Consider the following 16,772-nt stretch of genomic DNA (forward strand, 5'->3'; position numbering starts at 1 on the left):
TTCGGTCTATGCCCACATCTGGCATATATTTGAAGATTGGTGCGCGGAAAGCGGTTTGGATCCCTTTAGCGCTTCGGTGGGCAGCATCCTTGATTTTCTGCAGCAGGGGGTGCACAAGGGCTTAGCGCTGGGGCCCTTGAAGGTCCAGGTGGCGGCCTTGGCCTGCTTCCGAGGGCGCTTGTGCAATTCTTCGCTGGCGGCTCACCCGGATTTGGTCCATTTTCTGAAAGGAGTGGGTCGTCTTCGACCACCCTTCTGGGCTCCCTGACCTGACCAGGATCTCAATCTGGTGCTTGCTTCAGCGTCCTCCCTTTGAGCCTCTTCATCAGGCTTCCCTGAAGGATCTTACTCTGAAGGCGGTATTTTTGGTGGCTATTGCTTCGGCCCATTTTGTTTCTGAGCTCCAGGCACTCTCTTTCAGGGACCCCTTTCTCCGTTTTTCGGAGCGGGGGGGTGTCTCTACGAACAGTGCTGTCTTTTCTGCCCAAGGTGGTCTCGGAATTTCATCTTAATCAGTCAGAGCTGCCTTCCTTTCATCGGCAGGACGTGGGGAGCCAGTATGCGTCCTTGCGGCGTCTGGATGTTCGAAGAGTTCTTATCCGGTATCTGGAGGCAACTAATGAGTTTCGTCGCTCGGATGGATTGTATATTTTGTTCGGTAAAAAGAAATTGGGCCTAATGGCCTCCAAAGCGTCCATTGCCCGCTGGTTGAAGGAGGCGGTGTCGTCCAGCTACCTTCTGGCAGGGAAGGCTTTGCCTTTGGGTTTGAAGGCCCACTCGACTAGGCGTGTGGCGACGTCGTGGGCAGAGACGACTTTGTCTTCCGGTAGACATTTGCAGGGCGGCGACGTGGTCGTTGTTGCATTCTTTCAGCAAGCATTATAGGGTGGATGTTGCTGCACGGTCAGATGCGTCCTTTGGGGCGGCGGTCTTAAGAGCAGCAGGGCCAATGGCCCACCCTCGCAGGGATTGCTTTTGAACATCCCACTTGTCCTGTAATAGTGGGATAGAACATAATGGAAGGAGAAACGAGGTCTTACCTGATGATTTTCTTTCCATTAGTTCTTTACACTATTCCAGGAGCCCTCCCAGTGTGTTCGGCCTATTTTGCTTCTGTCTGCCCTGCTCACTGTTCTGGATCCTGTTGTTGTTTTTGGTTTTGTTTTGGGTTTTTTGCCTTGTTTGTTGGTTGGTTGCTGTTCATGCATTTAGGTTGGTTTTCTGCTGGCTTATGTACAATACTGAGGAACTGGGCGGCTAGCACGTGGCTAGGTAGTAGTGCTCAGTTCTGGATTTTCTATCTCCACCTGCTAGTCGATGGACATACCTACCCACTTGTCCTGGAATAGTGTGAAGAACTAATGTAAAGAAAATTATCAGGTAAGACCTAATTTCTCCTTAATCAGTCATCCGCTTCAGATAAGACCTCTAATTTTTCCAAGGTCCGTCTCGCTGATTCTTCTACTGGGATAAAAAAAAATGTACATCAGCGTACTCTGTATTGAACCTGTAACTCGGCCAATTTAATACATAATGGAATCAAGTAGATATTAAATAAAACCACTGATGGCAATGAACCTTAAAGATTAGGGGAATATATGGGGGACTGGCCATCATTTAGACACCCAGTTCTCTAGTCTTACAAGGTCCTTCTGCATTTATTTTCGGTCTGCTTGTGCAACGGAAACCTGAAGAGCATTATACCAAATTATGATGGCAAAGATCCCTCCTAAAGGACAGGCTTGTGTTAAAAAAAAAAAAATTATTGTTGTACTCTTATGGCATTTATGCAGAGGTGTCTGTCCTGTTTGATCTACCACAGAGGATTCATAGTTTTCCTTGTGTTCCAGGAGGAAGAAGAGGAAGATATTGATAACCTGGTGGCAATTCATCGAATGACAACTGCAAGGAGCAGCCTACGAAGTGGTGCCTCCACAGTGAGTGACCCATTTTTCCTAATTATAATCAAAATGGCACACACTGTTACATAGTAACCATAATAGACAACAGTTTTATACTATGATCCTGGAACAGGATGAAACTTCTGTTAAGAAGTGGATCTTTGACATATAAAGGGCAGTTCTATATCAGGGTGCCAACAGTAAGGTGCCCAGAGGGCACCTGGCAGGAGCTTACTCTATGCATAACTGGGTACATACAGTACATGCCTTCAGTTTAAGCGTAAGTACCTACTCTAGCTGTAGACCTGGTTTACTGTGGGCTCTTAATGCGGAAGATGCATGCATACTTTCTAGTATTATATTAAGTGAGCAATCTGCCTATTTGTACACCCCCTTGAAAATATAGGCACATGCTTGGAGAATAGCAATTAAGCACAAATTTAGCTTATACATACATATATGTGCTAGTATTGTAAACATTTACCCACATAATGCACACATAAATGTTAACACCTATTTTAGAGAATTGTCCTCAAAGAATGTAAACTTTAGAACAGGTTGCCTAGGCATGAAGTGCAAGTAGTTGCCTATCTTGGGGCTATTTTATAACGACAACCTAGGTGTCTATGTATTTTATCTTTAGGTAGTCGCATAAATTGTCGTGTTTGGGAGGTGGTATAAGCTTGTGTGTAAAGTACATGCAAACTTGCTTGTTGTATAATATATGTACATACATGCAGCTTCTGAACATGCCTACACTCTGTTCTCTCCTACTTTGTGATCTTTCTCCACACTTTATACATGCATAACCTCTCGGGTAACTTTTAGAAAAGCCATTTTCTACAGGAATAGTTTTAAAAAATTATCCCAATAGTATCTCAAGGCATTGATAACCTTGGCATGTTTAAAATGGACATATGAAACACACATGTATACCTTTTCGATCATCCCTTAACCCAGTGGTTCCCAAACTTTCTCGGATCATGGAACCCCTAGGCTACACACTTCCTCTCAAGTCCCTCCACCCCCCCCACCCTGTCGCCGCCGATGGTATTGTCCTTCCTTCCATCCAGCTTCTGCCCACTTTCTTTCCCCTTCCACCTAGCTTCAGCCCCACCTTCTCGCTTCTGCCCACCTTCTCTTCCCACTTCCATCTAGCATCTGCCTCCTCTATACCCCCTCACACCCCTGCAGCTGCTGCTTCTGTAGACCAGCACCACTGGCAAAGCAAACTTAAGCGTCCCACCCCCTTCTCCTTAATAGGGAACTAACCTTCTTGTTCTAAGTTGCAGGGTGTTTTGTTACGCTGTCAGCCTTATTTTCAAAAGAGAAAGACGCCCATATTTCAACCCAAATCGGAAGATGGACGCCTTTCTCCCGTGGGCGTCCAAATCGGTATAATCGAAAGCCGATTTTGGTCATCTTCAACTGCACTCCATCGCAGGAACGACCAAAGTTGACGGGGGCGTGTCAGAGGCGTGGTGAAGGTGGGACTGGGGCGTGGTTATCGGCCGACGAGAGATGGCCGCCTTCGGCTGATAATCGAAAAAAAAAAAACGGTTTTACCGCGATTTTGGGTCACCTTTTTTTTGGACCCTTTTTTTTTCACGAACAAGTCCCAAAAAAGTGCCCCAACTGCCCAGATGACCACCGGAGGGAATTGGGGATGACCACCCCTGACTCCCCCAGTGGTCACTTACCCCCCCCCCCCCCACCAAAAAAAAAGAACTTTAAAAACCTTTTTTTCCAGCCTGTATGGCAGCCTCAAATGTCATACCCAGCTCCATGACAGCAGTATGCAGGTCCCTGGAGCAGTGGGTGCAGTGGACTTCACCCAGGTGGGCCCAGGCCCATCCCCCCCTACCTGTTACACTTGTGCTGGTAAATGGGAGCCCTCCAAACCACCCCCAAAACCCACTATACCCACATGTAGGTGTCCCCCTTCACCCCTTAGGGCTATGGTAATGGTATAGAGTTGTGGGCAGTGGGTTTTGGGGGGGATTTGATGGGCTCAGCTCCCAAAGGAAGGGAGCTATGGACTTGGGAGGTATTTTACTTTTTTTTTTTTTTTTTTTTAAATTGTTACAGTGCCCCCTAGGGTGCCCAGTTGGTGTTCTGGCATGTGAGGGGGACCAGTGCACTACAAATCCTGGCCCCTCCCACGACCCAATGCTTTGGATTTGTTCGTTTTTGAGCTGGGCGCCTTCGGTTTCCGTTATCGCTGAAAAACGATACCGCCCAGCTCAAATCCACACAAATCCGATGCATTTGGCCGGCACAAACCGTACTATCGAAAAAAAAGATGGATGCCCATTTTTTTTGAAAATACGGTCTGTGCCGCCTCGTCACATACCCGTTTTTGGATATAGATGCCCATGGAGATGGGCATTCGATTATGCCCCTTCATGTCTCCTGCTCTCAGTAGCGGTCTAAGGCAGCAGTTTCCAAACTGTGCACCACAGTTAGACTGCTACTGAGAGCTGGAGCCACAGCATAACAAACCACCCTGCAACCTTGAACAAGGTTAGTTCCCTATTAAGGCGAGCTTGTTTTGCTTGTACGGTTCATTATGAAGATCATGATATGACAAAGTGTGCTAAATTTAAGAAATGAGCCAAAGTTCCATAATGCTTCTTAACCAACTTGTATTGCCAACTGTTTCTAGAACTAGCACTCATTCTCCTTGGTATCTAATATCTGATCAATGAATTGGTCTTGCTTTTATTTCAGAGCACTTTAGGCAGCATGATGAGTATTTACAGCGAGGCTGGGGATTTTGGAAACGTTATTGTAACTGGCGATATCATCTTCACCCTGAAATACGACCGCAAAACACAGACCCTGAACATCCACGTCAAGGAGTGCCGCAACCTGGCCTATGGCGATGATGCAAAGAGACGCTCCAACCCGTGGGTGACTAGTACCAGTTGTCAACTCTGCAATTAACTCTTAAATCACTGCTAGAATTTTCTCCATGATGAATGAAGTGGATTCGAGGTTTTGTTTTAGGCGTTCAGGAAGTTGTCTCCTGTCAGAAAGCTGTGAATCTTAATGCTACATAACATTAATTAGAGGCCTATACTTTTTTTCTAATCTTTTTTTTATTTTAAAAAGTAATACCAGAGGATGAGGCATCTACCATTTAAAGTATTAAACTAGTGAGTTCAGCCTGGGCTGTAGTGAAGTTAGTTTTAAGGTTTGTGGGATTCAGGTATGCTTTGAACATGTGGAAAATGGGAAGAGCAGTGCTAAACAACGTGGAAAGTACCTATGCTTTCAAGAGTAAAGCTCTAAGGAACTCCCTAATTTTCTGTGCTAATATTCTTGATGCTGTAAGAATTTTTTAGCATAGGAAAATCAGCATTAAAGGCATGTGATGGGGAAAACAACATTTTGGTGCGTGTTTAATTTTTTTTTTCACTTCAGCCTTTCGATGTGGGAGCAAATGAGTTATCGAAGGTGAAGTGCAGCACTTCTGATCTTTTCCGGCAAGCTTCCCTAGTGGTCCAGTGAGCCCCTGAACTCCTTGACTCCCTACCCCCACCCTTTGTAGTTGAGAGGCATGAGTGATGCCTACCTATTACAGTCTCTGGTGCCACTATCTTCTAAAATGGTAGCACCTAACCCCTAGTGATGCATCAGGATGTACTCCTTGGGGGTCAGGCACCACCATGTTGTAAAATAGTAGTGAAGGAGCAGGACACCACTGGATGCTTCCCTGGACCATTAAGTATTATTGGTCTATGGGGGATGGGGTGCTCTGGACAGATAGCCCTGGGGAGGGAGGGATATCCAGTGGGCCAACACAGTCTTTTCCAGTGTGGGGTTTGGAGATAGGGGTCAGGACACATTATGCCACATGGTAGTTTGAATGTGTGAGAAAGTAAACCCTGTCCCGTTCCCCCCCACCCCCCAAGCATGTGCATTAGAACACTAAGCACTGGAACTCGGCACACTATTCTAACACACGGATCTACCTGTAATAGGAGCCTCCTTTCCAGGCTTCTGCAGCATGGGACTGGAATCATCCAGGCACGATGGTTGGCATGTTGGGAATGAGATAAAACAGGGTAAACCTTTTAGTGATGAGTGGTATGGGATGCAGTTAAAGCAGTGAGCACATGGCGGCATGTGCTGACATTCACCTTAAGGAGTTCTGCTTTCCTCTCATGCGTTCTCCTTGTACTAGATTTCCACTCGGCTTCTACCCCTCCCATACAGTCATTTTTACACTCCATCTCTCACTATCACTCCTACCCTCAACCATCCACTTTCACCAGAGCATCGTCCCCATTCTCTGTATCATAGCACTCTACTACCCCCTCATTTACTGTGTTCACCTTCATCTAATCAGACTTGCACAAGGAATGGAAGCAGGTTGGGTGCTGTGGAGACAGGATTAAAGACATTTTTGGTTAGTCACTTGGGTCACCTCTTCTCTTCAGCAGCTGGTAAGCTAGATATCTTGGGAGATCGGCCTTGATCACATGCTACTGGACACACAGTGCCCAATGTTTAGCAACATTAGGAATTTTCATGCTGATTATAAAGTACAAGTGTATGGGGACTCCTTGTCAAACGATTGCATTTAATTTGGTTATTTGTGAAAACAATGCAGCTTACAGAGGATAACTGCTGAAAGGGGCAATGTAGTTAGCTATGGATGGTTTTCATTTTTAGTCTGTTTTTAGTTTATAAAAATGTATATGGGACAGCCTTTATTGAAGTAGATAAATTGTGTCGTGTCATAGAAAATGATGCATTTTATCAGAAGCTGTCCACATTAGCAGATTGAATTCATTACAGTTGTTCCTTATTTGAGAAGGAAGAACATGTAATATACTGAATGATAAGTTTGTGGCTAAATATGTCCTGTGTAGGTCACAGACAGTCCAGTAAGATGTTGCTAGCAAAGAACTATCAACCATTTTGCTAAACACACCTACTGTTCTGTCACTCAGTATGTGTTGTTAGGTACAGAAAATGAAAAGAGAAAACTCCAGTTTTATGTGATGTGACATGGTCCCTCTCTTTTATTTGCAGATATGTTAAGGCTTACCTCCTGCCTGATAAATCCCGCCAAGGAAAGCGTAAAACCACAATCAAACGTAACACAATCAACCCATTGTACAATGAGGTCTTAAAGGTAAGCAGCATATGGGGTTTTTTTATATTGAGGTTTCTAATGGTAACTAATGTAAGATGCAGCCTTCTGTACTACAGGGTTCTAAAGGTGAGCAGCACATCCCATGCATGTAAAGTCTGCTATAACATGAGCTCTTGAATATTGGTGACACAATACAGCCTGAATGCTATTCTTTCTCATCCTTATTTTCACTGTGCAGGGGGTAAAGCTCCACACTTGGACACACATTCTTTGTTTTATCTACAGTCTCAGGATAAGTTTTTACAAAAAGGAAGCTTAAAAAAAAAGGTAGCAAAAGAATTTCTTCTTTCTTGGATAATACAATAAAACAATGTCAATCTTCACAAATTATAAAACAATGCTATGTTCTCATCTGCTAATCTCTGTGCAGCCTTGCATCATAGAATAGCTTTGTGCTCAAACTTGTATCAAACCTCAAAATAGCAGGAGAAAAAATAAGCTTTAGCTACATTTTGAAATATTAACACCCTCCTGATAAACTAGTGCAAATGAAATTTTTCAAAACACAAAAACCCTGTGAAGTCACCCGAAATCTCCCATTTGTTACACCCAATACACTTCCCTGCACATATCTAACCACCAAGCTTTGTAAGAATCCGAATAGCTGCCAGAATTAGTGTGACCACTGACTGAACATCCAGGTTACAAGATCCACTGCACAGTCTGCCAGATAGATTTGGCTGTGACCGTCTGTTTTTCTACTAGGCCTTCTAAAAAAAAAAGTACTGTACCTGCAGCCTGCCAGATGGACCCAGCTGCTAGTTTAATCCTACCATACTGAACACAGAGGCCATTATGGAAACATCTACTGGTCTTGACAGAGATTGACAACATAGTTGGAGCACCTGCAAAAATGTTAGACAGTTGATCTATCATCGTAGCCCACCGTATTCAGGACAGATTTTGTGTGCTGTTTTGTATGCTGTCTTTTAAATGGTCATATTCTATAGCTGGAATTTATAGCTGGGATATATCCTTACAGAATAACAAACACAAAAGTGGAAGGAAATGATGTATCAAAGACTCTCCAATTTGCTTTAAAACGTGGTTTTAATGAAGTATGTCCCAGACATTAAACTTTACACAGAAGAGAAGAAAAGTGGGAACAGGGAACCACGGATTCCAGAGACTGGAGCACACAATATCTTGGTTAAAACAAAGTTTATTAAGAAATCAAAGATTTCTTAAACTTTGTTTTAACCAAGATATTGTGTGCTCCAGTCTCTGGAATCCGCGATTCCCTGTTCCCATTTTTCTTCTCTTCTTGAGTTACTCCGTGGGACCTTTTGAGTTGTGGATTCTCTTTGAACTCAACACAGCCTTTCATCACGTGCACATTATTTTGGAAGGCAGAAAGAAAAGAATGACTTCATCGATATTCTAATTCTCTGTTTTTACATATTTTGTCAAGACTCAGCAGTGGACTCCTGAAGAAGGCTTGTTGAGCCAAAACACAGTCTGTGTTGAATTTACGTGTCTGAGACTTGCTTCATTAAAACCATGTTTTAAAGCCCATTGGAGTGTCTTGATAAATCTTTTCCTTCCATTTTTGTGTTTGTTCCATTGGACTACTGGAAGATTTTTTGTTTTTTTTTCTTTGGGATTTGGACTTCTAGTATTTGAAGGTATATCTTTGCAGTACATGTAGGAACAACTGAAGACTGGATGGGCTGGTTGATCGATCTACTGTGTTTGAAAACCTGGTTCATACATGCTATCTTTTAATCAGAAGATGCTGTATTGGATTTACAAAGTCAGGCTTGCAATGTAAATGGCATACAAGCTAGCTGGATTGATTTGCATGTTGCCTAGAATCAGAATATTTTTTTTCTTTCGGGTAGTGATAATGATATGATCATTGGAGCCGACTCTGTGGGTGCTGTGGGTGCTTGAGCACCCCCAATATTGAGAAAATTGCTTGTAGGGGTCCAGTGAGGGGTTATTTCCATTGGGCTTAGCACCCCCAATAATTTTGAAAAGTTGGCTCCTATGGATATGATCCATCTGCTTGAGACTAGTACCTGAGCCTTTTCTCTAACAAGTTCACAGGAATGAAATAGGCTACCGGTTGAATTAAATGCCTCAGTTTTAGGAGGCACAGTGCAGGATTAAGGCATAAACAGACTAGGCATGTGCCCAATTTAGGAGGAGGAGACCTTTTGGATGTAACATAGTAACATAGATGACGGCAGAAAAAGACCTGCACTGTCCATCCAGTCTGCCCAACAAGATAAACTCATATGTGCTACTTTTTGTGTATACCTTACCTTGATTTGTATCTGTCATTTTCAGGGCACAGACCGTAGAAGTCTGCCCAACAGTAGCCTCGTCTCCCAACCACCAGCCCTGCCTCCCACCACCGGCTCCGCCACCCAATCTCGGCTAAGCTTCTGAGGATCCATTCCTTCTGAACAGAATTCCTTTGTTTATCTCACGCATGTTTGAATTCCGTTACTGTTTTCATCTCCACCACCTCCCGCGGGAGGGCATTCCAAGCATCCACCACTCTCTCTGTGAAAAAATACTTCCTGACATTTTTCTTGAGTCTGCCCCCCTTCAATCTCATTTCATGTCCTCTAGTTCTACCGCCTTCCCATCTCCGGAAAAGGTTCGTTTGCGGATTAATACCTTTCAAATATTTGAACGTCAGTATCATATCATCCCTGTTTCTCCTTGCCTCCGGGGTATACATGTTCAGGTCAGCAAGTCTCTCCTCATATGTCTTGTTACGCAAATCCCATACCATTCTCGTAGCTTTTCTTTGCACTGCTTCAATTCTTTTTACATCCTTAGCAAGATATGGCCTCCAAAACTAACACAGTACTCCAGGTGGGGCCTCACCAACGACTTGTACAGGGGCATCAACACCACCTTTCTTCTGCTGGTCACACCTCTCTCTATACAGCCTAGCAACCTTCTAGCTACGGCCACCGCCTTGTCACACTGTTTCGTTGCCTTCAGATACTCAGATACTATCACCCCAAGATCCCTCTACCCGTCCGTACATACCAGACTCACCGCCTAACACATACGTCTCTCGTGGATTTCTACTCCCTAAGTGCATCACTTTGCATTTCTTCGTATTGAATTCGCATTGGATGTGCTAATTCTCTTGTCCCATTAATTCAGTTACTGGCAAAAAGAAGAGCTGGGTGGTGCGGAGGGGAGTGCAGAACCACCACTTTCCCCACAGGTCTCTGTTAATTCTTCTCACTCCCTGTGTGTTGTCCTCCAATCAGCAGAAGGAGTCGGTGAGCCGCTCTCCTTATCTTCTGCTTTCTCCTCTGCTGTTTTTCCTCGGCAGTCAGAACCTTGTGGGACCCTATTTGTGGGAGTTTTAAATTATACACACTAGTTTGCCTAGGGCCCCGCCCTAAACAGTAAATTCTGTCCTGAGGAGCCAGTCTTAAGAAAAGCCTGAGGCATTTTTTTTCTCGCAGGCCTTCCCAGCAGCTTAAACCTATGTGTTGCTTTACATGGCAGCTTTGTTCAATTTTTATGTCTCCTGTGTTTTAAATGTATGGTTTAATTTTATCTGGTTTTATTTAATTATACTATATGTATATTTGTAATCTGTATAGGAAGGTAGGCAGAATATAAATCTGGTAAATAAATCTGTGTTTTTTGCCAGAGGTTCTGTTCCCTGTGATGGGTGCCATGCTTTCATAGTACTTGTTTTTCTTTCTCTCCGCAGTATGGGATCCCGGAGTCTCAGCTAGCCACGAGGACTGTACAGCTGTCTGTCTGGCATCATGATCGGTTTGGCCGAAACATTTTCCTGGGAGAAGTGGAGCTGCCCTTGGATTCCTGGAACTTTGATAGCCAGGCAGAAGAGTGTCTGCCCCTGAATCCAAGGGTGTGTACACCTCACTGGGGCTGGCATCTCTTCTTTGTCACCATTCTGTAAAGTGGCTTATCAGGGAAGGGAACCTTTTCCTCTTCAAATGCTTATATCCTGCTTTTACTGCTTCTTAAAGAAACAAGGCCTACAGTATTGGTGTCTTCCCCCCGCCCCCCCTCTAGAGAACATTCCTAACAGGAATTGCTTAAGGTGAACTTTTTTTTTTCTTTTTTAAATTTATTTAAAGGAGGTCTTTGTGGAAACAGAATACAAAATAACTGTGACAACATTTAGCAATTAAGAACAATTAGAAAGTCACAAATTGAAACAGCTTCATAAATTCAAAAGTCACAAAGCCTATACAACTGTACCAAGACATTCAGAAACAAACCCACAATTCCCCCCCACCCCACCCCCAGGATAAAGCAAGGGTGACGGGGGTTATTTGGAAAAAAAGAAAGAGAAAAGAGGTAGTGAGACCAGAAGAAAAAATTTATACAAACCATAACAAAAATTTAAGAATCCTAGCAAACATCACCTCCGACTGTCATGAGCCTCATTCATCAAAGTTAAGCTAGGGCGTACTTCTCAGATGAACTCCATATCTGCTCCCATTTACCCAGAGTTTTCTGCCTAAAGGGTGACTGTCACAGAAAAAGAAGGACAAGGTCTGTCATGAAACGCCTAGCACCCGCCTGGGGTAACTCTGCGGCCACCTAGAGGGTCTGTCCCCAGCACTGCTCAGGCCCACCTGCACCTGGGCAAGTGCTCTGTAGTACCACCCTCCTCCCACCAACTGAGTCCCGCTTGCCTCTGGGCTAGTCTCTCAGGTTATTCCCCAGTGATTTCTAGTACACTGGGACTACACCCCAGGGGTCCCACAGTTCCTAGAAAGCACCCATAGACCCAAAAACACAAACCAGGATTCTTAGTCAGTCCAGGACAGCAGATTTAATAAGCTAATGTTTATTGTCACAGAACTTTAACAGTGAACAGAAAAAGGTGAAATCAGCAAACAATAACAGGTACCTGAATATGGATCAATTATAAAAACTATCTTCACATTTGTTTACTACCCAGATAGTACCTGGGGAGTTCAGGAAATACAGCTGCTCACAGTTTATAAAATATAACTGCTCACAGGGTCTCAGTAAAGAGATATTTCTCTCTCTGCTCCCTGGCTGAGACTAAAAAATAAATCCAGTACCTCCTCATTAGATTTGAACTCCAGGCCAATCAAAAGCCCAGAGCATCAACTTTGAAAGTATCTGGCCAATGGTACTGCAAATTGCCTTCCCCCAAGCTTAAACTGGAAAAGGAGAGAGTTTTTCTACAACAGCTTTAAAACTCAAAACAAGCGCCATCTGTTGGCCAATTAGAAGAAGTGCATGTCACTAGTAAAAATAATAATGGTTCACAGGCTTAGAAAACCCACTGTTTTGTCACAGTGACCTTCTTTTTCTTTTCAATATTTGGTTCTCCTATATCATTTGTTAGAAATGGTGACTAAAGATCTTTGCAGTAGATGAGTGCATGTATGGAGTCTTTAGCGGAGTTTCCCTCTTTGATCAGTCAATGTTTTTGCTTTTGTTTTTTCTTTTCTTTCTTTTTTTTTAATTCCAGACAATGGGCTTTTTGCTCTGAAAAAGTGTGTGATTCCTCCATAGCCTACCCATTGCCTGCAAACACTGCTAGAACCTTTGACACCAGTTGTGATCTCCTTGTACCCAGGCTGTAGATTAGTGGTTCCCAAACCTGTACTGGTGAACTCCCAGCCAGTCAGTTTTTTAGGAAATAGCATAGTAACATAGTAGATGACGGCAGAAAAAGACCTGCATTGTCCATCCAATCTGCCCAACAAGATACTCGTATGTGCTACTTTTTGTGTATACCTTACCTTGATTTGTATCTGCCATTTTCAGGGCACAGACCTTAGAAGTCTGCCCAGCACTAGCCCCCCCTCCCAACCACCAGCCCCACCTCCTACCACCGGCACGAATATCCTGAAACCCTTCTACTCTAGGGTTATCCATTGGGACAAACATTATTTCAGCTTTTGAAAGGAGTTCCTTAAAAAAAGGACACTTAAAAAAGGAACGCCTTTCAAAAGCTAAAATAATGTTTTCTGCATGAGCTTTCATTTGTGTATTCCAGGTGTTGATTTCCCCAAACTAGCCTTAATAAAGGTTATACAATGCCTTGACTTCAGGTCATAAATATCAGGGGGGGGGGTAGGGAGTTCAGTCCTATTATTCAATGGTATTTCCCCCCCCCCCCCCCCCCCGTCCCAATGGATAACATTCCCAGAACTGTGAAACCAGAAGTCACTCCCCTATTTTTACACCCTAGAGTAGAAGGGTTTCAGGATATTCACAATGAATATTCTTGATATAGATTTGCATGCACTGCCTCTACTACATACAAATCTCCTGCATGCCAGTGGTAGGAGGTGGGGCTGGTGGTTGGGAGGGTTAATCTCTGTTAATCTATTCTTTTTGTATGTTGCAGGGTACTGCAGATGCCAGCAGCCTTTCATCATACAAGGGAGAGCTAGTTGTTTCTCTAAAATACATTCCACCTTCAAAAGCTCCAGGCCCTGCTGACAGGAGGAAGAGTAAGTGGTTTTTTTCTTTTGTTCCCGCATCTCATATGCCTTGGTATTTACTGCTGAGCAGGGAAAGAGATCAGTGTGGCTGTTTTCACCTCGCAGAAACAGATGTTATGCAGAATTGAGCCTGAGGGGGGGTACAGGTTCATTCTGTACTGTCCTCAGCCAAGGACTTAGCTGCTCTAGTTTAGCACAGCCAGTGCAGGAAGAGAGAGTTAAAAATGGAGGGAACGTTTTTAACTTCAGTTATAGAAATTACATCAAGAAACATTTTTATTGTGTTGTAAACCGCCATGGATGATTTGTATTGCATTGGTGGCTTATAAGCCTTTTTTTTTTAACTTAAGGCATGTATGTATAAACTACAAATTTGAAAATCAGCTTCAGAAAGGAGGAGACAACTGGCATCTTTTGAATTTTTCTGTGTTGTGCACAGTACTGGTTTGGGTTTAGTGCCTGACCGAATTTCAGTTTTGGCAACGAAACTGATCTGAAATCCAAGTTTGGGTTTCGGTTGAAAATGTAAGTGCATTTTCTGCTGAAACTGAAGCTCCCTCCCTCTTCGATCACTCTCCGCCTCATGTCCCCACCCACTACCCAAAGGTCCTTCCTAGGCCTACCTTTAAACTTCCTGGTGGTGTAGTGGGTCATCAGGGCGAGAGAGCCCCCCCCCCCCCCCCCCCCGGTTTTCAGTCGCTCTTGTCCCCACCAGAATGGGTGGCAGAGCTGGTGGTTGGGAGGCGGGGCTAGTGTGGGCAGATATATACGGTCTGTGCTGGGGCTGGTGGTTGGGAGGTGGGACTAGTGCTGGGCAGACTTATACGGTCTGTGCCGGGGCTGGTGGTTGGGAGCCGGGGATAGTGCTGGGCAGACTTATAAGGTCTGTGCCAGAGCCGGTGGTGGGTGGCAGGGATAGTGCTGGGCAGACTTATACGGTCTGTGCCAGAGCTGGTGGTTGGGAGGCGGGGATAGTGCTGGGCAGACTTATACGGTCTGTGCACTGAAGAGGACAGTACAAATAAAAAAGTAGCACATATGAATTTATCTTCTTGGGCAGACTGGATGGACCGTGCAGGTCTTTTTCTGCCGTCATCTACTATGTTACTATGTATAAGTAATCGCATTTGTGCTCTTCATAGGTAAGGGAGAAGAAGCAGGAGAGCTTCAAGTCTGGATCAAAGAAGCCAAGAAGTTGACTGCAGTCAAACAGGGAGGAACATCAGACAGCTTTGTGAAAGGGTAAGTGCAGGAGGTTTGCTGGCTTATACATAGGGCAGCTGGTGACCCATTGTGTTTGGGGAGGCTGAAAAAGGCATGGGAATGAGATTGGAAGACTGCTCGGACTCTCTTTTCCTCCTCAACCAGTAGTTTCAAATCCTGACACGAGATCTGATGGTGGCTGCTGCAGGACATGCTTCCATCTGTGCTCACTGCCACCTGCCCTATTCCTGCTCTTGTAGATAATGGATGCCTGAAACAGGAGACTTTAGCCCATGCAGAACACTTGGCAGGTGTGTAACTCCAGATGAAACCAGTTTTCCCCCTTGCCTGAACACACACATGGCAGAGTGCTGCTGCTCCTGCCTGCCAGCCTGGGCTTTGGAAGTCTTAACATCGATTTTCTTATAGTAGCTGCTAAGGGTGGGGGGTCATCTGGAAGGAGGAAATTCTGGGTCTAACTAGATAAATCCCAGGGAGTGTCTGAGGCATTTCAGCAATACCAACATCTTTCTGTTCCTTTAGTCCTGGGGAATTTTATACAGCAAACTACAGTTTGGAAGTTGTCCATCTCTTTGGTAAATTAAAAATTCCACATCCATATACTTCCAAGAAACTATTTTTGTCTCTATTCCTTCATCTGCGCTCTTTCAAATATATATTTAGGGAATAAGTAGTGATTATTGACTGTGGTGGTGGTTGCCCAGGAAATAACTGTCGGATCTCCCTTTTCGATAACACAAGGGGAGGTGGCGACAATGGATGCCAGCAAGGCGGGCTGGTAAGCTTATTACAAGTTCCATCTGGCACTGGGCACCTGGTTGGAACAGGACTCTTGGTGGTCAATAAATTGCTTGGTGCTCTGTGCAATGCGGAATGCCTTACACGGCTTTGTTCCATTTCTGGCAGGGGGCTTCAGTCCAAGTTTTCTCCGACAATGCAATGGTGGTGGCTTATATCAACAAACAAGATGGGACCTGCAATCATCTGATGGCGGTGGAGGCAGCCTCCCTCATGAGTTGAGCAGAGAAAAATATTCTCTACTTGTCTGGGTCTTTTGAATGTGGAGGCAGACTTTCTCAGCAGGCAATCCTTGGGACCCAGGAGAATGGGAACTATCCAGCCAGGGATTTCAGCTGACAGTGGACTGATGTGGCTTTCTGCTTCTGGACTTAATGGCTATGAAAAGGAATGCCAAAGTGCCCAAGTTCTTCAGCCATTGGAAAGATCTGGGCTCGATGGGATTGATGCCATACTGCAGCCCTGGCTGGAGACACATCTACTGTATGTCTTCCCTCCTTGGACCATGGTAGGCTGGGCGTTGAAAAGGATCGCATTGCACTGGAGTCTCATAATTCTCGTAGCCCCAGCTTGGCTGCAGAGACCATGGTACACAGATCTGATTCCGCTCCGTCTTCTGCAGGTACGCAGCCTGCTTGAAGCAAGGTCCAGTGCTTATGGAAAAACCATGTTCTTTGGTCTTATGGCTTGGCCATTGAAAGGGCTCATTTGAGTTAAAAATGTTATTCTGGTTCAGTCATTGCTATCTTGCTTCAGGCTCAGAAATGCTCTACATCCACTGTGTATGCGAGGGTGTGGAGGACTGGTGTTCTGAGCACAGACTAGATTGTGCACACACTGGCATTTCTTCAAGCAGGTCTTCAGAAAGGATTGGCATTAGGTTCTCTAAATGTTCAGGTTGCAGCTTTGGCCTGTTTCAGGGCCTAACTACAAAAGATGTCTCGTGGCTCACCCAGATGTCATTCAATTCTTGTAGGGAGTGGTCCGCTTGTGGCCTCCCTTTCGTACACCAGGTCCAGAGTGGAACCTTAGTTTAGTCCTTTGGGCTCTTCAGAAGCCTCCTTTTGAGCCATTCCAGAAGGCTCTTGGAAAGATCGTAAAAGATAGTGTTCCTGGTGGCTTTTGTGTTGGCACTTAGGGTTTCGGATCTTACTACTACTACTATTTAGCATTTCTATAGCGCTACAAGGCGTACGCAGCGCTGCACAAACATAGAAGAAAGACAGTCCCTGCTCA

At 44.6% G+C, this 16,772-nt stretch overlaps 1 protein-coding gene across 4 annotated transcripts in view; it reads left to right on the forward strand.

Annotated features, from left to right (window-relative positions):
• SYTL4 (synaptotagmin like 4) overlaps window positions 1–16,772 on the forward strand; it is a 110,654-nt gene that overhangs the window by 78,941 nt on the left and 14,941 nt on the right. For all 4 annotated transcript variants that reach the window (XM_030208883.1, XM_030208885.1, XM_030208884.1 and 1 more), the window contains exons 11-16: window positions 1,851–1,937; window positions 4,632–4,810; window positions 6,945–7,047; window positions 10,763–10,924; window positions 13,418–13,523; window positions 14,657–14,756. In XM_030208883.1, coding sequence (XP_030064743.1) covers window positions 1,851–1,937; window positions 4,632–4,810; window positions 6,945–7,047; window positions 10,763–10,924; window positions 13,418–13,523; window positions 14,657–14,756 — 737 coding nt within the window. The remainder of the gene's footprint in view (window positions 1–1,850; window positions 1,938–4,631; window positions 4,811–6,944; window positions 7,048–10,762; window positions 10,925–13,417; window positions 13,524–14,656; window positions 14,757–16,772) is intronic.

The sequence above is a fragment of the Microcaecilia unicolor genome, chromosome 7, assembly GCF_901765095.1.
Source record: "Microcaecilia unicolor chromosome 7, aMicUni1.1, whole genome shotgun sequence".
Lineage (NCBI taxonomy): Eukaryota > Metazoa > Chordata > Amphibia > Gymnophiona > Siphonopidae > Microcaecilia > Microcaecilia unicolor.